The sequence below is a fragment of the Eptesicus fuscus genome, chromosome 13 (genome assembly GCF_027574615.1).
Source record: "Eptesicus fuscus isolate TK198812 chromosome 13, DD_ASM_mEF_20220401, whole genome shotgun sequence".
In the NCBI taxonomy this organism is placed as follows: Eukaryota; Metazoa; Chordata; class Mammalia; order Chiroptera; family Vespertilionidae; genus Eptesicus; species Eptesicus fuscus.
This window is the reverse complement of record NC_072485.1, coordinates 38,271,710-38,294,018: the sequence shown is the minus strand read 5'-3', so window position 1 is coordinate 38,294,018 and position 22,309 is coordinate 38,271,710. Positions and strand designations below refer to the sequence as shown.

Below are 22,309 nucleotides of genomic sequence, written 5' to 3'. Positions count from 1 at the left end.
AATGTGGGGTGAGGACTTGCAGGGGCACTTTGTTTTCTGGGCAGCAGATTTGATTTTGCGGCCCTGAAGCCTGGGGTAGTGGCCTCTACTTCCTCCTTCCTTATCTCCCCACTTGCCTCCCTCCTTCCCCAGTCAGACAGGCAAACACAAACACACAAGCCCAAGCAACATTTTAAAAATATTTTTTTATTGATTTTCAGAGAGAGAGGAAGGGAAGGGGGGGGGTGGGGGGGAGAGAGAGAAACATTGATGGGAGAGTGAAACACTGATCAGCTGCCTCCCACATGCCCCACACAGGTGATTGAGCCCGAAACCCTGGGCATGTGCCCTGACCCGGAATTAAACCAGCAATCCTTCAGTGCAGGGGATGAGTCACAACCAACTGAGCCACACTGGCCAGGGCCCAAGCAACATTTTTAATTTTTTAAAAAGTAATAAGGAAAGAAGGAGCTAAAAGAATGGGAGAGTAAGTCTGGGCCACTGCAGAGGGAACATGGTCCAATCTCTCCACAGCAGGAGAGTTCCTGGGAGGTCCAGAGTTCAAGGCTAAAGCCTTCCTCAACAATGCCCCCCCCCCCCGCCCCCAATGCCTGTAGTGTGTCTTCTTAAAACTACCCCTCCCTCCTCCAGTCTGTAGACTGGGAGACGCAGACCACCCCCACCCACCTGCCCTTGTGAGGAATGCATCCAGCAGATAATTTTTTAAAAAGTTTTTTGGATGCTTTCCTGCCCTTTTTACCATAGAGTGGAGTGAGAGAGGGTGAGCTGCTGCGGAGGAAAGAATAGGCTTAAACCGCTGCCTAGTCACACATGCAGTCTCCCTTAGAATCCCAACCAGAAGTTCCATGGTTCCCTCCAGGAAAAAAAAAAAAAAAAAAAAAGTCTGTTGCTTTCTCTCTTCTCTCCAGCCAGGCTTTCTGCCTCGGTCGGGCTCTCTTCTCTGTGCTTCTCTGCGGGTTTGCCTTTCAGCCGGTCTCTCTGCTTCGGATTCTTTCTTGGTCAGCCTCTCACAAACGTCTCTGGACCCCTTTCACCCGTTAAAAAAAAAAAAAAAAAGCGGGGGGGGGGGGGGGGAAGGGGGGATAAACTCTAGAAGAGGGAAGCCTCACCCACCCAATCTCTTTCTTAGCAACTCCCTCCTCCCCATCGCCCCCCAATCCCCCCCCCCCCACCCCACACACACACACTCTAGCGACCTCCAGTTGTTCCCGGCCCTGCGGGCCGTCTGCGGAGATTGCTGTGCGCTCCGAGAGGGGGGCAGGGATTCGGGTTCCTGGAAGCCGGGAGCAGAGCCGACCACAGTGGGCGGGCACTACGTACGCACTTTTGAGACGCTCCCTAGGGTGGAACCCGGGCTCGGCGCGGGCTCCGCGGGCGAACCGGAGACGGGGAGCGCTCCAGGAAAGGCCCGCACTTTGGCAACACCCCCTAAGTCTCGCCGCCGCCGGCCGGAGCCGCCACTGGGCGTCGGGCGGGCGGAGGGTTCGCCCAGCGGCGGGCGGGGACCGGGGGGCGGGACGCGCGGCACCGAGAAAAGCGCCGGCCGAGGGCCCGCGGCGGGGCCGCCTGGGTGAGCGTGCCGAGGCGGCTGCGGCGCAGGCTTCCAGGTGGGTGCGGGTCCCCGGGAGGAAGCGGGAGCCCGCGCTGCGGGCCAAAGTCTGGAGCCCCCCACCCCAGCCTGGCCGCTCCATCCGGCGGGCGGCGGCGCCGGACACCGGGGCGGGGATCGGGGCCTCTTAACTTTTCCCGGACCCGGGGTGTGGGCAGCGGCCGCCGGCCGCCCGGGCTCGGCGGGAGTGGGGAGCCCAGCCCCAGGGGAGAGGGCTTCGGAGAGAGACAAAGGCTCGGGCCGGGGGCGTGGGCCCGCGCCCCGGGGTCTTTGTGCGGACACGTGCAACTCGCGTTTGCGGGCCTTTGTGGATCGGAGTCTGGGGACGTGCATCTGGCGGTGCTTTTGTGTGTCCGTGGCTTGGCGTGACCGTGTCGCGCCTGTGTCCAGGTTTCGTGGGCCCGCGCTTGGCGGTGGGTGTCGGTGGGCGCATCACCGAGTGTCCGCGGACGTGGTCTGAGCCTGTCGACGTGTCTGGTCTGGGTGCCTGCGGAGAGGGTGCGCGCGGAGCCAGACGCCGCCCCCAACTCCGCGCTCCCCTGCTGTCCGCGGGGGCCCCCCGACTTGGCTTCAAACTTTTCTCCCGGTTCCTCGGGCAACAGCCCCGTCCTCCTCTCCGCCCGAGCTGGGCGGGGGCGCTGGCAGCCCTCCCCTCTTTCTTCTGGGGTCGGTAGAGCCTGGGCGTGAGGAGCGTGCGGGGCACCAGTGCGGCGCCGGCGAGGGGGAGAGCGGGAAGCGCGGGCCTGGGGTCCCGGCCGGAGCTGAGGAGGGGAGGGGAGGGGAGGGGAGAAGAAAGGAGAGGGCAGCCGCTGTGGCCCGCCCCGCGCTCTTGGAGAGTGTGTGTGTGTGAGCGAGAGAGACGTGCCTGCCCGGCAGAGCGAGCAGCCCCAGCCCCGGCCCCGGCTCTGAGATCCGCTCTCCGTTTGCATCCTGCCCCGGGGCGGGAGGACCAGCCTTCGAATCCCGAGGTGAGAAGGTGACGGCTCCTCGAGATCCGAGATCCGGCCCTGCCCGAGGCCCTGGCTCCAAGACCCCCAGTTGAACTGTGGGGAGTTAGGATCCTTGCACGTACTGGTTCCGAATGGGTCCGTCGCTGGCCCGCAGTACGGCCCTGGGCCAGTTGGTCAGCTTGTTATGGATGACGGTGAGAGCACTCCCTGTGGTGCCCAACATTTGGTCGGGATAGCGAGCAAAGCCTCAGGGCCGGCCGTCCCCTTGGCCTGGGCGAGGAGGTGTCCCAGGAACCTCCCCCATCTTCCTCCCTTCGCGCTCTACCCTTCGGAGAAGTCCAGGCTTGCAGAGCCCAGGTCTGACCTCAGAGGGAGGGCTCAGGCGCCGAGCCTGCTATGCTTTTGATCCTGAGTGGCAAAGATAACCCTAACACCTTCCCACCCCCCACTCTGCCCCAGGTCTTAAACCTAGAATTTTTGCCTGATGCTGCAGACATAAAGGAGGGGCACAAGCCACTCTCGTGGGAAGAAGGCCACTGTGGGCACTTTCCTTTCCCTCTCTGAGCCTCAGTTTCCCCTCTGGAAAGAGGTGTTGACAGCCTTTCCTCCTCCCTTCCTGTCTGGCTAACTGGTGGAGACCCCAGAACCTGGAAATACTTTGTTGTTTCTTTTCACACGTACCTTCATTCTGACATGAACAATTCTCAGGCACGAATTTGCTCTTTTGAATGGGGGAAGAGAGAAGGTGGCTTAGGGAGGGATAGAGTGAGGTAGGCCAGGAGCCCCTGGACCCCAGGAACCACAGGCTGGAATGCAACAAACTGGGGGAGCCAGGTGAATGCTAGTACACTCTGGAGGTAGTAGGAGGTGTCTCCCACAGAGAGTACCTACTGCACAGCTCTGTGTTCTGATAACAGCACAGAGGTGGCCAACAGGAGGGGTGGAGGGGGGAGGGCGGTGTTGGAGGGGGGTTAGAATTCAACTTGAGGCTGGGAGGAAAGGCAGGGGCCAAATCCTACAGGGATTTGAACCTGTAGGCAGTAGAGAGCTGCTGGAGGGTTTGAGTAGGCATGACCGGATGGGATGGGTAATTCTAAGAAACCTTCCTTTGGCTTGTTGGTGATGCTGGAGACTGGGAGACCCATCTGGAGGCTGTTGAGAGCTCCAGCCCCTTAGAGTCAGAAGGACCTGGATTTACTCCTCCGTTGTTTCTTAGCTCTGTGGCCTTGGGCAAGTAACGTGACCTTTCTGGTTATCCGTCTTCTCAGCCATCAAATGAGGACGAGAATCCCTGTCTCACTGATCTGTGGTGAATGTGAACTAGGATAATGAATCACATGTGGAGAAGAGGTTTGTAGTCTGTATTACATTATGCCGATATTTGTTGAATTGCACTGATAGGAGAAGGCCGAGACAGCATCTACTCTGGTCCTACACCTGATTTCACCACCTGGCGAAGCCCTTAGTTCCCTGCACGCTTGGGTGAATTGTTAGCCTCTCCAAGCAGAGGGAAGCTTTCTGTCCAGGGTATTTCATTTTCCGGGTTTATCCCCCTTCACATGGCCAGGCCCCATGCAGGAGAGGAGCTGGGCACAGTCACATTCGGAGATGGCCGCAGACAAGAAGCGTGTGGTACCTTGACAGATTGCTCAGGGGCCATGGAAACCCAGGGAAAGGTGACCTTTTGCCAGATGAGGACAGATTACATTGAGAAGGCCTCATAGAGGAGGTGGCTTTGGAATCCCATGCGTGAGTGAGTGTCTGCATGGCGGACAAAGAAAAGAAGGCCATCTCTGGCATCTTCCTCAGAGGAAACCGCCTCTGCAAAGGTGTGGGGCTCTGGGAACAAGATAGGCCTCTAGACTGATAAGCTCTCTTTGTGGAATGGGTTTTAAACAGGGAGCAGTGGTAGGGTCCTAATCTTCCTTTGGGATTGTACTCTGGTGCCCAGCAAGGCTGACCACTGGAGGCAGGAGGCCAGGAAGAAGGCTGTTGCAACAGTCCAGGCCCGGAGGCCTCCTGAGCCCGACTTGGGCAGGGTGGGTGACTGCCTGGCTTGGCAGTGAGGGAGGCGGAAGACACTGACCCACCCACCCAGCGGTAGCTGCTGATTCTCATTTTGTCCTCATTCTGTCACAGGAAACCCAACTTCTTCAGCCTTCTTTGACCTCTGAGACCTTTCCAAACCCTTACCCCTTTCCTGGTAGAGCCCAGAGGGGCCCAGGAAAGGTGCTTTGAGAAAGAATCCAAGGCCTCAGGGGATGCATTTTGGATTTTTGCCTATCCTTTGCCTCTGCCTGGCCTTCAGATCTGCTGGTGTCACAACTTCTGTTCCTTTTCTGGTCCCTGAAATCACCGATTAGGGGGCAAGAACCCACATTCAGTGAGCACCAATGTGTGCCGGACCCGAAGCTGAGTCTTCACTCTCTCTTTTGTCATCATCCCAGTGACCTGCTGGGAGCCGTGCTAGGATTCTTACCACGTCACAGATGAAGACTCAGACTCAGGGGTGAGGGCACACCCAAGCCTCATCGGGGGTGAGGCACTGTGGGGTTGGAGCCCTTTCTGCCTGGCTGTAAAACCCATTCCCTGTGCCCCAGACTGCCTCCCCATATGTCTTTACATGCTGCCTCAGACCGCAGGGAACTTGAAAAGTTTCAGAAAGAAGACACACGAAAGAAGAAAATAGCATTAGGAGCCCTGCCCATTTCCCTGTAGGTTATCCTCCTTAGGGGAGGTTGCTGGACCTCCAGGGCCCACTTGCACTGGGGATGATGTCACGGAGGAGGCCAGGCACTGGGTGTCAGATTACCTGGATCCTGAGTCCAGCCCCTGGCCTCCCTGGCTGTGTGACTCTGAACAGATCCCTGAACCTCCCTGTGATATAGATCGGATGCCACCTCACCTGCTGGGTTTGCAGGGTGACTGAACAGATAACAGTTGGGGAGGCACTAGAAAAGCTGAGAGGTGTCCTTAGGTGAGGTGGTAGTATTCATATAGTACCCAAGGCCAAGCCCAGTACTCAGCCCCAAGGACATAAAAATGGATCTTAGCCCATCCCTGCCCACAGGAGGACAGACAGGTACATGTAGTCCAGCATGATCAGTTGCCGTCATCCACACGGGCCCATTTCATACCTTGAGGCACATGGTGTAAGAATCACTGGATTTGGAGCTGAGGTCTCTGGGATTGGGACCTGTTCCTCTCTTACCCAACTGCCAGGAATCCCAACGGTCAGAGGTTGTGGCGAGGCAGACACGAGGTGCTGGTGTAGAAGTGCGTAGTGAGCTGATGTGTTTGTACAGATGGGCGGCGTTAGTGGTTCTGTTGGGAGAGCCAGCCCTCAAGGCTCCAGGAGTTGGCCCTGAAATTCTTTCTGCCTTGAGTTTCCAGAGCTGACTCAATGGTTGGGGGGCAGGATGTTAATGGAAGTTTCACCTGGGGATTTCATTGGCGTCAGCTTGAGTGAGCTCGGGAGGAAGGGAGGAGGGTGGGAGGCAGATAGGCACTCAGGAGCAGCGGGGGTCGGTGCTGGGGCTCTGGTCCAGCCTGAGGCTCAGCTCCCTGCCCAACTCGTTCCTGTGCCAGGGGCTCCCTCTTGAAGCTGTGGTGAGGAGCTGGCACATCTATGGGCCAGAGATGCTGTGTTGCAGCGCCAGAGGCAGGTCGCTGGGGCCAAGGGGACCGAGCCAGAACGCCTAACCCCAGAGAGGGCGTCTCAGAGGAGGGAGCTCGGGGCCTTGCCAGCAGACATCAACAGTGACTGAGGACGTTGGCACAACAGTTACAGACCTGCCGGGTGCCTGGCCCTGAGTTGGGTTCTTGGGTACGGAGGACCATAAAGAAAAACGACCCTGCCATTGTCCTCAGGAAGCTTAGTAACCATCACTGTCCACCGTGCTCAGAGCCCTTCACCTGTGGCAGGTAGTGAGCTGAACGCTTCACGCGCTGTGCCCTGCCGCTTCACCAACCCTGCGTGGCGGTCCCTCCTGAGGACGTGAGGCTGAACCAGACTGAGACTTTTCTGAGGCCAGTAGATACAGAGCTGCATTCAGATCTGGGTCCAGCAGTTGACTCTTAACTGCTGGGCTCTTTGTTTATCCAGCGGTGTTGGCTGCCAGGCCTGGCTCTGGCCTCAGGTGGGGGAAGGGGTGAACAGGTGAAGAAGGCAGGGTCGCTGCTCCAAGCTGCTCACACTTCACGTCAAGAAACGGGCAGCTAAATAACGAATGACAGGCAATTTGCTCAGTGTGTGCCTGAGAGGTGTGCTCCAGGCCCGGGGAGCAAGGAAGGGAGGGGAGGGGTGGCCTGGAAGCCCGAGTGGACAGAACGGGCTTTGTTCCACTGGCAGGGCCAGGACAGGCTGGGTGGATGCAGACGATGCTGGCAGCAGTGTGAGGCATCAGGACCTGGGTCCCGGGCCCATTTCCCTGCCGTCGCTGCCCCTCTCTGTGCCTCAGTTGCTCCCTGAGGGGCCTTCTAGCTCCCCAGCCCTAGGTCTAGGGAAGTGAAAGCAGAGGCTGACTTCTTCAGTGGATGTCACCATCACAGTAGGTTCAACTGCAGATGGGGGCTCCGCCAGGGGAGGGGGTCAGGTGGGGACAGCTTGTGCTGTCTCCATGCTAGAGAGAACTTTTTAATTTTTTTCTGACGGTAAAAGTAGAAGTCAAGAGGTTTTTGAGAAGAGAAGTGATGTAGCCAGACTTGTAGGGGATCTCTAGCAAGGAAGGCCTGGAGTGTCACAGTGGGAGACCGGCCTGGAGCCTGTGAGGGCCACACCATTACTCTTTTGACCTCACAGGCCATCAGCAAACTTTCCTTAGTCACAGTGGGCCCAACAGGGAATAATTAGTGGTCCTTACCCAGAGGGACCCCTAAACCAAGCGTGGGTACAATTTCTAAACCTTGTCCTCTTGCCCCTGTGTTCTGTAACCTGGCTGATCAGTGAGTGGATTTTTATCCACATGTCGGGTTTGGGAAAGAAATGATGTATCTGAGCCAAAGATCCCTTTGGTGACCACCTGTCTGCCTTTTCTTTGCTCCAGACAGCAGATCATAGCTCCCAGAGGGAGGCAGAATTAATACTGTTCCACAGGTGCCAAAACCGAGGCTCAAGGAAATAAAACTTCAAAGGTCACACAGATAGCGGTGGACCTGGGCCTGGAGTCCTGGTCTGGGTCCAAGGCAAGTGTTAGTGATCTTGTCCTGAGTTGTTATCCTGTCCCCACTGCTGGTGAGTAAGCCCTATGAGGACTTGGTATCCCCACCCCACCCCAACTCACACCTCACGCAGTCCTTAACAGAGATTTAGCAAATGCTTTTGTGAAATTTTGAAATCCTGAAACACTAGAGCTAGATTGTCTAAACCTAACCTCTTATGTGGAGCTGGAGAAGCTGAGGCTCAGCGAGGGGGTCAGGGGGGATTTGTCTGAAAATGTGAACAGGCCATGCAGAGCAGGGACTAAGACTGGGGCTCATGACTGTCCTCCAGAACCTGCCTTGTCACTATGCACAGTTGCCCAGTTGCTTTCTCTTCTCCTCCCACCCCAGCCCCAGAGAATGGTGAAGGAGGTAAGGGGTGGTGCATGGGTGCCCTTTGTGGAGGACTCCTTTATGATATAGCCTAGGCCAGTGGTCGGCAAACCGCGGCTCGCAAGCCACATGCGGCTCTTTGGCCCCTTGAGTTTTTAGCAAAGGCCAGCTTAGGAGTACCCTAATTAAGTTAATAACAATGTACCTACCTATATAGTTTAAGTTTAAAAAATGTGGCTCTCAAAAGAAATTTCAGTCGTTGTACTGTTGATATTTGGCTCTGTTGACTAAGGAGTTTGCCGACCACTGGCCTAGGAGAAACACAGGCGCCCATTGACTGCACATCTGTCAGTGTCCTGGCCATTGACTGCACATCTGCCAGTGTCCTGGCCCTGTGATCTCCAGTCCTCAGCAGTCCCTTGAGGAAGGGATTGGTGTCTCCATTTTGGATGAGGAAATGGGCTAAGGGAGAGAAAGACACTTGCCAACGTTTCCCAGCTTAGCAGGTGACTCCTGTTCCATGTTGTCACTCCTTCAAATCAGAGAATTGATCCGAGAATGGCAGTTTTCATCTCAAGGGCAAACTCTAATCGATGGGTAGAGAGACCATGTTGAGAAGAGCTCTGAGGCCCTGTGCAGATTTCCTAGGGAGTGGTGCTGTGATTGATTGATTATGTCTGCAGGGGATATGGGTACAGATAGAGAGAAAAGGCACAGTCTTTCCATGATGTGTCTTCCCCCCCCCCCCCCCCCCGATTGGGGTCTCATTTCTCTATAGGAGTGTTTAGCTTCTTAGTCTGATCTTCCCAACCAGCCGTTCTGAGACCAGTGGGACCCTCATTACCATCTCAGATTCACGACTGAAGGAACTGGTCCAGAGAAGGAAAGTGACTTTCCCAGTTAGCACTGCAAGGTGTCCAAGGCCCCTTGCTCTCCATGAAGGTTTTTCCTCTCCATGGAGCTGAGGCTGGTGGGTTTTGTCAAGAGGAACTCACATTACTCATCCTTTCCCAGACCCGCAGCCTGTTGAGAAATAGCGTAGTGTGGCCTGCTGGAAAGAATGACTCCACGAGTGTGCTGATGAGAGCTTTGACATGCTTGCTACAGGAAGGAGGAAGAGAGATGGGCCAGGCCCACCTGCTGATCCCCACCCCACCACCTCCCCGTCTGGAGGAAGGCAGGGCAGCCCACACTGTGCCCTTTCCCTGAACTGGGGTCCCCGCTAGGTGCCTTACTTCTACCATTTTGTTTCTTCTTCATGACAAAAACTCAGGAGTCTGGATTCCTCGCTTTTATCTTCTATATCCAACCCACTAGCAAATTCCATCAGCTCCACATTCAAAGTCCACCCAGATTCGACCACTTCTCACCCCCTCCACTGCCCCTGCAGTGGCTCCCTTTGTATCTGTCCTTCACATGTGAGGTAGCTGTTAATATCCCGTTTTACCAATGAGACTGAGGCTCAGAGATTGTGGCTACCCAAGATTAGAGAAAGCAGAGATGGCCATGAGGCAGTCCTATTAGGAGCCTTTGCTACTTTCTTTATATATATATATAGTTTTTATTTTATTTTTTTTAGTATAAGAGAGGATATGAATGAGGAGGGATGTAAAGAGATTAAGACATGTTTGAATCACTCAGAGTGCTATCTAAAGAAAACCACAGTTGGGTTGATATATTTTCTTTTGGCCTTGCTAAAATTAGGGTTTGGGTTGGGTTTTTTTAATGCATAGTTATAGTTTCCCTAGACATGTAATTTATCCTTATGATACCTAACATTATGGCATCAGCCCCCTCCAGGAGGTTGCAAACTCTGCTGAGCATTATTTTTACCAACTCCTTAAGATCCCTAGGAGAGTCAGCAGCCATCATGAGTGGCCAGGGAAGCCCTGGGCCCGGAGTCAGGAGGCCACTGGGGGTCTGTGGACAAGTGATTGCACACTCGCTTCGTCACTACAGTGAGGGACGGCACGCCCGTTCTGGGTCCTCCCAGCATCAAATAAGCAAAGGCCCTTTTGAACTCTAAAGGGCTAGACCCTGGCAGGAATTTTCCTTATGTTCCCTCAGTCTCCTTCTGGGAAGCCCTGCCCTCCCAGTGGCTCCTGAGCCTTTTGCTAAGGGGTTTCCTGCAGCAGTGCCAGGGCCTAGCATCTCGGAGGCAATCCCGTGAAGGCGCGCCTGTATGTTACCCCAAAGGGGGCATTTCCTCTCAGCAGAACAGGTGCCCTGACTTTCAGAGACCACCCGCCCACACCTCCGCCTTTGCCCGCTTCTGGGCCCACAGTTGTGAGGCCTCTCCGGGATTTCTCCCTTGTCTTTTCCCACCAGCCTGGGACACCCCTGAGAGGCCTCTGGGCTTTGCTGTGACCTCAGGAAAGCCCCAGAGCCATTGATACTAAAAAGCTTGGCACCTACCTCATCACAGCAGTCAGTTGCAGGTAGAGCTTGGCCCTAGGACTCTGGACACCCACCCCTTCTTTCCCCAGCAACACGCAGAAGTATACATTCCATGAACCAAACCAATTAGGAGGTTACGAAGGCCCAACTTCTGTTCCCTGCTCCACCACCTCCCTTTTCTCATCCTCGCTTCTTCCGCTCTAAAATGGACATAAGACTGCTGACCCCCTCGAGGGACTGAGGGTTGTACGGGAGAACACGTGTCCAGCGCTAGCACATAGTGAGGTCTGGCTCTGACTGCCAGTGTCAGCGCTTTCCAAGTGAACGTCCGGGCCTGGCACGGAACAGGGGCCCAGGGCGAGGTGTCCACTGTGCAGGGCTAAGCAAGGACTGTCCAGGACGCCCTGAGCGTGTCCCCAGCCGTTATCTGCTAGGTCTCATTTACAGCCCTGCTCCTTTTACATCCGCTGCCCCTCCCGTTGCCTCAGAGCCATTTCTATGGTGACCCAGCGATGACCACTTTGCATGCATGCGTAGCTCTTCACAGTTTGGATTGCACTTCAGTGAGAGCCAGTCAACTTATGTGAGGAGGGCAGGAGAAGAATTACCGCTTTGTGGTTCCCAGGACCAGGCTGAGGCCCGGAGAGGGTGGTGAGAGGCCCCCTCTGTGGAGGGGCAGGGTTTGGGCTGTGTTTGGGCTCCCGGTTACATAAGCAGGCGCTCACGAGAGGCCATTTGGCATTTAATAGGCACCTTGTATAATCACCTTTGGGAACCAAAGGGTAATCTCGGGGTATTTTCTTGTGCCTGTGTTGTTTGTTTAAACCCCAGGAAGAGTGGATATGAGCAGATCAGCTTAGCAGGGAAGGTGGGGCCCTGAGGGGTAATGAACCCCTGTGGTTAAGCTCACACAGGAGAACAAAAGGTGCCTGAAGCAAATTAATTCTTTTCCTTTTGGTTCCAGACATTGGAGCACTCTATCCTCCCTCAGTTGGGACCAAGCCCAGGATGCACCTGGGCTGGGTTTAATCCTCAAATTGGACTCTATAATAGAAAGGGGTGGGGAAGGAGAGGCCCCCACAGGGGAGCAACGGAGGAGAGCCCCACTGCTTCCTGCCCCCATGCAGAGCCAGTGGGGATCAAGTAGCTACCCCTTTAAAGTTTCATGGAGGGCTGGTAATACTATCGTGCTGCTCCCTCCCCACCCACCCCAGTCTCGAAGGTGGGCAGGTCCCTGGTCCATCCCTCCCTGAAGGCCAGTGGGAGAGATGGTGGCGGTAAGACAGAGCAGGGGGCCCACAGAGTAGGGCTACCCCAGATGAAGAGACCTGCTGGAGTGAGGCTTCGTGCCTTCCGTCTCCCAGGCTGAGGGGTTGCTGTGTGGTGGGATGGGCTAACCACAGACTGTCCGGTTAGACGCTTTCACGGCTCAGCCCTCTTCCTCATTCTCCCATGAGCACCACCACTGAGCTGCAGTGGGCACGCACAGAGGCTTTGGCAGACAGATGTGCGTGGGTGTGAGGACTGAATGTAAGAGTGTGCGTGTAGTGCCTGGCACCGGTGGCAGCCGCGCTCTAATTGTACAGGGACGGAAACAAGCCAGGAGAGGGACATGGCTTGTATCGTAACATGTGGCTTGTATCATAACATATGTCTGGGAAAAGCCCCTCTTGGATCTTGTCTGTCCCTGACAGCCCTGCCAGAGGCAGCAGATGAAAATAGAGGAATTGGAACTGAGCAGACCTGGGTTCTAATCCTGCCCTGCTTTTTACTAGTTTGGGGTAAACCCTTTTCCTGTCTGAGCCTCTATTCCTTCATCTGTATAATGGGGGAGCCAGCCCAGCTGCCTGGGTTAAAGGAAGAGCCAAAGAGGGGTAATAGCTGTATCAGCTGAGGGTAGGGGCTTGGGACCGGTATTCCCAGAGCCCGTCTGGAAGTCTTTACAATTGAATTTGTTGCATAGATAGTTAGGTAGACGTGAGCAGAGCACGGACGATGGGCCACGTACAGAAACTCACCGGGGCAGAAATTATCTAACGAGGAGACCTCCGTTCTTGTCTTCTTGAAGGAAAGATTTCAATCAAGAGACAAAGTGTAGCAAAGTGAGTGAGAATTTATTGGCCGCCGCAGAAATATATTTAGGACCGTGAAACAAGGAAGGGCATAGAAGAAGCAACAGGAGAGTCTAGGCTGGGTTGCTTTGGCTCACGGAGACGTCCGAGAAAAAAAGGGGCTTGGAGACAGGTTCAGGGAGTTAGTCCAGGACGAGCTGCTGCCGCCCACTGCTCCCCTGATTGCGAGTCTCCTGGGGTCCCTTAGTGGAAAGAAGGGGGAAGGAAATGGCATAGGCATGCTCCCCTGCGGGGGAGTGGCGTACCCCGGGATCTTCATTCCGAACGTGTTTATTCCTCTCCTGCAGGTGGAACTCTTAGGGGAGGAATAAACCTTAGCTTTCCAGGTGTGCTCTTTCAGGGTCATGGTCTCCACTGATTGGTGGGTGCCAAGGCAGGGGGTCACTAGTCAATGTAGCTGGTCCTGAGGCAGCCACGGTGTCACTTGTCTAGTTTTGCTGCTTTTCTGGGCCTGGAGCTGAAATACAACGGAGGCCTAGATGTTACCTTAGGGAGGAAAAGGCCAGGGCGTCTCTAAACCACAGGACCAGCAATATGCTGTGGGAGGAAGGTTACCCTGGGGATAAGGTTCTTATTTTCCTAGTTTTGCCCCTTGCTAGGCATCCGGGGCTTCCATCTGGGAGGCTGGTGTGTGGGTCTTGGGCATGGCTCAGCCCCTGCCAAACCCTGACATGAGCCATGCTTCTTCTGCTCCATCTAGCTCCCCTCCCAGTTACGTGTGACCATGCGTGGCTTTCTGAACCTCTCTGAGTCTCAGTTCCCTCTTCATGAAGCGATGACCATTTCTGTGGTTGTGAGGGTCAAGCCAGTCTGTGTGGCAGCTAGCACAGCACCGGGCACATGGTCAGCACAGGTGAATGGAACACCCTGACCCCAACCCCTGAGCTGTGAGCCCCTCCCTATAGGGCCTGGATTGAGACCAGCCCAGGGCCCGGGAACATCCGAGCTCTGGAGGCCAGCCAAAGATCCATCTAGTCCAGTGGGTTCCCAGCTGGGCTCCTTAACCTCCTACGGCAGAGATGGCGAGCAGGCATGGAGGGCTCTACGCCCCCAACCCTCACTTCAGCCAGAACAGGCCCACTTTCATCTGAGAATATTTAAGAAAGAGTTCTGCTGCTTGCAGTTTAAAATCCACCAATCTGGTCCAGCCAGTGTGGCTCAGTGGTTGAGCGTCGACCTAAGAACCAGGAGGTCATGGTTCCATTCTTGGTCAGGGCACATGCCCAGGTTGCGGGCTCCATCCGCAGTAGGGGGTGTGCAGGAGGCAGCCAATCAATGATTCTCTCTCATCGTTGATGTTTCTATCTCTCCCTTTCCCTTCTCTGAAATCAATATATATATATCTATATATATATATATATAGATATTTTTTTTTTTTTTTTAATTCACGAATCTGGCCTAACCCCCTTTACCATACAGATGGGGAGAGTGAGGCCTGAGAGGAATAGGGAAAAGGAATTATATGAGGAGTATTCAGGGAAAGAATCCTGGGAGGGCAGGGTGCTGGTGGTAACTTTCAGCTGTGCCTAGACACATTGGCTGGTGTCTTATGGGGCCGGGTTAGTACCATCTGGTATGGGGTGCCTGCTGTCAACCCTCACCTATGGCTCTCTTTCTAGCCCCGACCATGCTGTGGCCCCTGCTGCCGCCCCTGCTGCTGTTGCTGGCCGCGAGCTGGGTCCAGACGACCCGGCCATGCTTCCCCGGGTGCCAGTGTGAGGTGGAGACCTTCGGCCTGTTTGACAGCTTCAGCCTGACACGAGTGGATTGCAGCGGCCTTGGCCCCCACATCGTGCCGGTGCCCATCCCTCTGGACACAGCCCACCTGGACCTGTCCTCCAACCGGCTGGAGGCTGTGAACGAGTCGGTGTTGGCAGGGCCAGGCTACACCACGCTGGCCGGCCTGGATCTCAGCCACAACCTGCTCACCAGCATCTCGCCCACCGCCTTCTCCCGCCTTCGCTATCTGGAGTCACTTGACCTCAGCCACAATGGCCTGGCAGCCCTGCCCGCAGACAGCTTCACCAGCTCGCCCCTGAGTGACGTGAACCTCAGCTACAACCGGCTCCGTGAGGTCCCGGTGTCCGCCTTCACCACCCACGGCCAGGGCAGGGCGCTGCACGTGGATCTCTCCCACAACCGCATCCACCGCCTCGTGCCCCACCCCGCTGGGGCCAGCCTGCCCACGCCTGCCATCCAGAGCCTGAACCTGGCCTGGAACCGGCTCCGCACTGTGCCCGACCTCCGGGACTTGCCCCTGCGCTACCTGAGCCTGGATGGGAACCCGCTGGCTGCCATCGGCCCAGGTGCCTTCACAGGACTGGCTGGCCTGACACACCTGTCGCTGGGCAGCCTGCAGGGTCTCCCCCAACTGGCACCCTATGGTTTCCATGAGCTGCACAGCCTGCAGGTCCTAGACCTGTCAGGCAACCCCAAGCTCAAGTGGGCAGGAGCTGAGGTGTTCTCAGGCCTGGCCTCCCTGCAGGAGCTGGACCTGTCGGGCACAAGCCTGGTGCCCCTGCCTGAGACGCTGCTCCTCCACCTCCCAGCGCTGCAGAGCGTCAGTGTGGGCCGGAGCGTGCAGTGCCGGCGCCCGGTACGGGAGGGTGCCTACCCCCGGCAGCCTGGCTCCAGCCCCAAGGTGGCTCTGCACTGCATAGACACTGGGGAACCGGCCTCCAGGGCTTCCAGGGGCCTGGGCACCTTGTGACAAATGGTGTGGCCCCAGGCCACACGACAGACTGCTGCCCGGGCCGACTCGGGTCCTGGGTAATTTATATTTTTATGTGCCAATGCCAGTGGGGACTCTGCAGGCCTGTATGGCAGCAGCACCGAAAGACAGCTGTGGCCTGAGAGGAGGCTTTGGCCCTGGGACAACACCCAGGAGGAACGTCTTGCCCTTTGTCTGTATTGCCCCCCAAACCATAAGCAGAGGGTCTTTGATGCCAAACTACACAGCTGCCCCCTGCTGTCCTTCCCCACTCGACCCCAAAGTGCCTTCCCTCAGGCCTGGGCCAACCTGACTATGACAGAAGGAAGGTCAGAGGTCAGGTCCATGGCTGAGTGTCGTGTCCCCTTGGGCCCATGGTCCAGCCACTCAGGGGCATGGGTTTCTTTTGCTCTGGGCACATGGGGCCCACTTTATCCTTTTCTGTTCCCTTAGAGCCCTGGGTAGAACTTTAGTTACAGAAAGGACTGGGGGGTGGGGGAGGATCAGGCCCACCTCCTCATGTGGCAGATGGGAGAACGGAGGCCCAGAGGAAGAACATCGGTAATCTGAGGTACTGCCGCGGCAGAGGCATGACTGCCTCCCAGCCAGGCCCCTTTGCACTTTGCTGTCTTCTCTCAATCATGCCTCCCTCTCCCCCTTGCTGCCAAGACCCACATCCTACCATTGGCACCCACTTCCTGTCATCCCGGGGAGGTAGGACTCTGGGCCCACTGACCAGCTGTGATGCACGGGCTGTCCCTTCACCTCTCAGAGCTGCTGGAAGCGTCAGGCATGCCAGTCCCAGCCCTGCCAGCTTCCCACTCGGGTGGGGTCCCCTGGCATCAAGACTGGAAAGGTACCCATTGATCCTTGAGGCACTGCTTCTAGATGCTCCCCCAAGATGTTGATGCCGTCCTGGAGCCCCACCTGCCACAAGCCAGGACGGGCCTCCCCGATTCAGCCCCCACAGCCCACCTCCCCTACTGAGGAGGCAGCAGCAGGAGGCAGGCAGTTCCCACCCAGTTTCGTGTCCCCCCACCAGGGTGGCATCTCGGCCTCCCAGCCCTGGCTCTTTCCTTAGTGCTCATTTTTATAGACGTTGTTGCCTTTCTTACGGACTGTCACTTTTAACCAGTTCCCCACCCCCGCCCCTGCTGGCAGGGGATGCAAAGTGTCATTTGTAAAAGAAAAGAAGTTGCATTTGTTCACTTTCGTAATAGTGTGTCCTGGGGGTATGTTGGGGAAGGAGGTGTTGGGTGGAAGCCAGGCATCCGTGGCCATGTGGGCAACAGGGGGCTGTCCCACAAAGACACCGCAGGACAGTGAGAGCTCTGACCCCCACCAGCCCCACCCAGCACCTAGCTAGTCCTTGGTTTAATAAACGTTAGGAAGAGTCCCTCTTTCCATCACTCGACCAGTATCCACTCATATTCCCTGGGCTGGGCCCTAGGACTACACGGATGGATCAGCACCAGCCTGGCCCTGGGCAGTGTGTTCTTCCTGAAAAGCCCAATAGGGGAGAGAGGTGACACGGGGGGCATTACGCGGGGGTGGGTTGCACCTACAGCAGCTTGCACCCTGTCCACCTTCCTTATCTCCCCTCTCCCATGAACTCACACGCCTCTGCCTTTGCTCAGACTGTTACTCTGGGACCTTGCCTTTGCCCTCATCTCTACCTCTCAACTCCTTCTCAGGCTCATAGACCCAGTTCCTATCTCACCTCCTTCAGAAGTTACCCCCTGAGGTCCCTCCACCTCCCTCCTCTGAGTTCCTTCAGTCCTTTGTTCCTTCCTGTCATTTCACTGCGGTGGTAGCCTAACTCCTCTGTACACTTCCAGTGACAGGGGAGCTCATGTCCAGCTCATCTGAGAGACTCTACTGTCAGCAAATTCTCCCTTCTAATTGGCCAAGGTCTGCAGGGATACCCATTACCATCCCCCCCAACAACCACAGGTCACCCCACCTCTGCCCTAAGGAGTCTCACATTCTCTGGTTCCCTGGGATGGGAGGGGGTGAAAGGACACAGAGGACACCTAACTCAATGGCACAGGGAGCTGTGAGCCCTGTGGACGGGTCAGGGAGGCTTCCTGGAGGAGGCTCATCCATCCACACAGCTGAGCAGGACAAGTGGGCCTGAGAGAAGGGCTGGCACTTGGGAGGGGTTATAGGTGAGCAATGGCACAGAACCCAGAACATGCAGGTCACAGGTATGGATGGGAGCTTGCCCTTCTTGTCACTCAACTCCCCCCCCCCCACACCACACACACACACACACACACACTAGCCCAAGGCTGGCACCATGGTCAATATGAGAAAGGGCTGAGGCATGAGAGGGGGTGTTGTGAGAGTAAGATCCCGGCCCTTGGAGTCCTCCGATTGGTTCCCCACCCCTTCTGCGTTCCCTGGATTAGAGAGATGTCAGATGCAGGGTCGGGGAAAGATCTCTGGGACTTTAACCCAATGGGTCTGGGCCCTCCCAAAGCCCTGCTTGAGGAAGGAGCCCTTGAGAGAGGGACATGGAACATAGGGGTCTTAGAGATGGGGACAAAGGGGTGCTGAAGGCAGAAAGAAGGGGGGATGCTGGGGCTCCCGCAGGAGAAGAGGAGCACTGAGGCAGGTCATCTCCGCCCCGAGACAGCTGTCGTGGGAGGGTGCAGATGCCACCACATTGTGCAGGGTCCTCCGTCCTGTGGGGTCATTATCCTGTACCCCCAGCCCTGGCCTCTGGCCTGTCTTAGGGAGGGGCAGAAGCCCCACAGGCGTCCCCCGGGGGGGGGGGGGGAGCCCTCCAGAGGCTCCCGGCCCACAACGCCACCTTGTGGTTGTGTGTGACCAGACACCCCAGGTCCGTGGCGGTCGTGGGAGCAAGGCCAAAGCGGGCCTGTGCAGCCTGCCTCACCTTCCCCTAGCTAGACTGCTTTCATCCTGCCGAATCTGCCCTCGGGAATCCTGGGGTTAAGAATGGGGTCGTCCAGGAGGGACCTGGGGAGTATTGTGCTAAATGAAATAAACCAGTCAGAGAAAGACAAGTATCACATTATCTCGTATGTGGAATCTAATGAACAAAACAAACTGATGAATGAAGTGGATCCAGAGACATGGAAGCATGGACTCTCAGAGGGGAGGGGAAGTGATCAACCAAAGAATATGCATATATGCGTAACCCGTGGACACAGACAATAGGGTGGTGAAGGCCTCGGGTGGGGCGTGGGGGCGGGCTAGAAGGGGTCAATGGGGGAAAAAAGGGGACATATGTAATACTTTCAATAATAAAGATTTTAAAAATAAATACAGCTACAAAGAAAAGAATGGGGTCATTACAATCTTACAGAATTATAGAGATATGTGCAAAGATTCCATCGGAGTTCACAGAAAAGGGTAACATCCCGGGTCCATCACAAACCAGTTGTGTGGCTTTGACCAAGTCACTTTACCTGTATGGGCCTGGAAAACGGGGAAGAAAATGTCTCCCTCCACAGGGTTGTATGAAGAGTAAATCAGGTGACGTTTGTAAAGAACTGAGCTCAATGCCTGGCACAACACAGACAACTCCCTAAATGCTTGTTCTGGAACTCCCTCATTCAATCGTAGGGTCACGAATTAGGTTACAGAACTGTGTAGTCTTAGACTCACATTTTGATAACCGACTCAGAACTGGACAATTTCATAAAAGTTTAAAACTTAGAATTGCAGAACAATACTCCAATCCACAGGATCTTTGCTCTGTGTGCCTAACATGGAATGGGCCTTTACTGCACGTGTCACTTGAGTTTTAGAGATGGCAAAACAACTACGATACAGTTTGCCATCATGGTATAGGCTGGGCGACAAGCATTTCCTTGCATGTCATTAGTAATACAGCTGCCATTTACTGGGCGCGCGTTTCTCCAACTTTGTGTACACACTATCACCTCCTCCTCCTGGTGACTGCCATCAGGATTATTGTCACCATACAGACGAGGAACCCAGCCTGGGCCTGGCTTCATCTGTCAGATGGTGCATCCCTCGCGCTTGCCTGTCCTACCTCCGTGGCCCGGCCAGTAGTGCACAGCCCACCTATCAGAGAGGACAGAGATTCTCTGTGAAACCAGAAAACCCTGGGATTCCATTCATGTTGCTGTTGAAAACAAATTGGGGAAGTTGTGCAGCTTTGAATATCTCTAATCAGATCATGATTTCTAGATCCTAGAGCATAAAAAGCCAAAGATCAAAGAGTCCTTGCCCTCCTAGCCCCATTTCACAGATGGGGAGAGTGAGGCCCAGAGAGGCGCAGCCTGCGTGTGCATGGCAGGTGGCCGGGACTCTCAGTTTCAGAACTGGCTGCATAATTTGTGGGACCCAGTATAAAATGAGTATGTGGGGCCTCTTGTTCAAAAATTATTAAGAATTTCAAAATGGCAAGAGCTGAGCATTAAATCAAGTACAGGACCCCTCTAAGGTCCCACTGCCCATGAAGCCGGCCCGGGTGTGCTTAAACCACGCCATTTACAGAGACAGAAGAGACAATGACCCCGACAGTGCTGGGCAGAACAGCAGATGAGAGCTTGTGGATCTGTGTGCAGCCCAATCCCTCTGTAGCTCAGGGAGCTGATTAGACTCTAAAACCCAGGAGTTTTCCTCCATAGGTGTTACCACACCACCTCCTGATTTTCCCCAAATTGCCATGGTCAACAGGCTTTCAGAGAGAGGGCAGATCTATACTAATAAAGGGGCAATATGCTAATTAGACTGGACATCTTCCGGGCAACCTTCCAGACCTCCTTCCTGACAAAGCCACGGTGGTGGGGCCAAGGCAGAGGCAGTTAGGGGGCAATCAGGCTGGCAGGGAAGAGCAGTTAGGGCGATCAGACTGGCAGGGGAGAGCAGTTAGGGGAATCAGGCCAGCAGGGGAGAGCAGTTAGGGGCCATTAGGCAGACAGGCAGAGAGGTTAGGGGTGATCAGGCAGGCAGGCAAGTGAGCGGTTAGGAGCCAGCAGTCCTGGATTGCGAGAGAGGGATGTCCGATTGCCGTTTTAGGCCTGATCCCGCAGGCATGAGGCCTAAACCGGCAGTTGGACATCCCCCAAGGGGTCCCGAATTGGAGAGGGTGCAGGCTGGGCTGAGGGCTACCCCGCTCCCGTGCACGAATTTCGTGCACCGGGCCTCTAGTGGAGATATAAGAACTAACACCCACCACTTGTCTCTAAGTCAGCTCATAGAATGTTTCTCTGAACAAGACTGCCAGAAGTCTACCCTCTGCTCGTACTTAATGTCCACCAGAGAGTAGCGTCCATCATAGGCTGATAGGACGATGCCCATCGAAGCTTAATGTTCTGTGTTGGCTAACGTCTACTAGGGAGCAAATGTCCATTGATAACAAATGTTTATCAATACCTCATGTCCATGGGGGCGGGGGAGAGCAGGCGGGGAGAGGTCAATGGGGGGAAAAAGAGACGTATGCAATGTGTCAACAATAAAGAATTTTAAAAAGAATACCTCCTGTCCATCAATGACAGCTCTCGTCAGTGGCAGATGTCCACAAAGGGAAAGGGTCCAGTGGTGGCAATGTCCACTGCTGCTCAATACAGACCAATGCCCAGTGTTCACAGGTGGCTTATTGCAATGGTCATCGCTCTGCGCACCGATACCTAACGTCAGTCTATAGCTCAACAGACAGCAACAGCAAATCGCTACCCAGCTAAGTCCTACGCCTTGTGTTTACTCTTCTCTTTTATTTATTTAAGTGCCGGTAGCTGCATTTATGGGGATTATTGTGTTTCTTGAGTTAGGCAGGAAATTCCCCCTGTGTTTACTGTTTAATCGCACAAGCTATTTATATTATCTTTTACACACCCGTTAGTCAAAATATTCTGAGTTAGAGATGCCAACATACATTTCTGTTTCTTGATATAGACTCCTGGGTATATATAGCATGTATATATAATGATTATATACACAATTCAGGAAAGCAGAGAAAAATAAACTGGTCTGAGGACAGAAGTGTCAACCCTGAAACAATTTTCTAAATAGATGGTTCTTAGAAGCAGCAGTGTCTCCAAAGCGGAGTGATGGCTCGTGGCATCCGCCCATTTGCTCAGGCAAAGAATTGACAAAGAGCCCTACTTTGTGCTGAAAAAAGCCAGGCTCCCTCATTAGGTGAAGGCACACACAACACATGGGCTCCTTAAGGCAGCATAACTAGTGGTTAAGACGTAGGCTCCCAAGGGAGGCTGCCTGAGCTCACAGCCCCGTCTGCCGCTTATGGCTACGTGGCCTGGGGTAAGCCACGCAGCCTCTCTGAGCCTCAGCTTCCACATCTGTAAAATGGAGATAGCAGCTACCTCTCAGAGTCATGGGGAATATAAGTCAATGCACATAAAACACATAGAAGAGTGCCTGGCATATAAGTGCCACATAATAAATAATACAAAATATATTTTTGGAAAATTCTTTTGTCAAACTGACAAGCATTCTCTTCAGCGGCCACCAGCTCTCAGCAGGTGACTCCATCCAAGTTGTTATGCTTCGAAATGTGTCTGAGGAGAGTTTCTACCCTCCATCCCGTACATGCCTCACCGTTACAGCTTCCTTCCGACCCGACACTTGTAAGGACACAGTGCTTCGGAAATACCCTCAGGGCCCTCTTCCGCAGCCCCAGACGGAATGGCCGGCCTGCTGTGGTCTGAGGTGCAGGGAAAACCTTCCCCTCTCCCTGCCACTCTCCTCGACAGCCTCGCTCTGTTTGAAGGTCCACCTTTCCTCTCTGGCTCAACCTGTGGTTGTTGCCTGATGTCCTTGCTAGATAGGCAGGGGCCCAGGACATCAAGAGGGTGACTGGGGGACAGAGACAAGTGTCTGTGCGGCCGTGGGGCATCCATTCACTAACTAATGAGGAGCCTGGCCACTTTCTCCAAATGTGAAGCCCCTAAAATAGACTTTAAGGTGCTATGTTGCTAGGACGCTTGTTAAGAATATGGTGGCAGCGGGGAGACTGTGAGAC

General features: G+C 55.0%; 1 protein-coding gene across 1 annotated transcript; it reads left to right on the top strand.

Annotated features, from left to right (window-relative positions):
* The first annotated feature begins 1,518 nt into the window (after positions 1–1,518).
* TSKU (tsukushi, small leucine rich proteoglycan) lies at positions 1,519–17,574 on the top strand. Its single transcript, XM_028158321.2, has 2 exons — positions 1,519–1,607; positions 14,240–17,574. The coding sequence occupies exon 2, from the start codon at positions 14,248–14,250 to the stop codon at positions 15,328–15,330; it is 1,083 nt and encodes a 360-aa protein (XP_028014122.2). The 5' UTR covers positions 1,519–1,607; positions 14,240–14,247; the 3' UTR covers positions 15,331–17,574.
* The last annotated feature ends 4,735 nt before the right edge of the window (positions 17,575–22,309 follow it).

Bases quoted from the DNA above. Each gene is read 5' to 3' on its own strand.
- TSKU (XM_028158321.2), top strand. From the start codon at position 14,248: ATGCTGTGGCCCCTGCTGCCGCCCCTGCTGCTGTTGCTGGCCGCGAGC.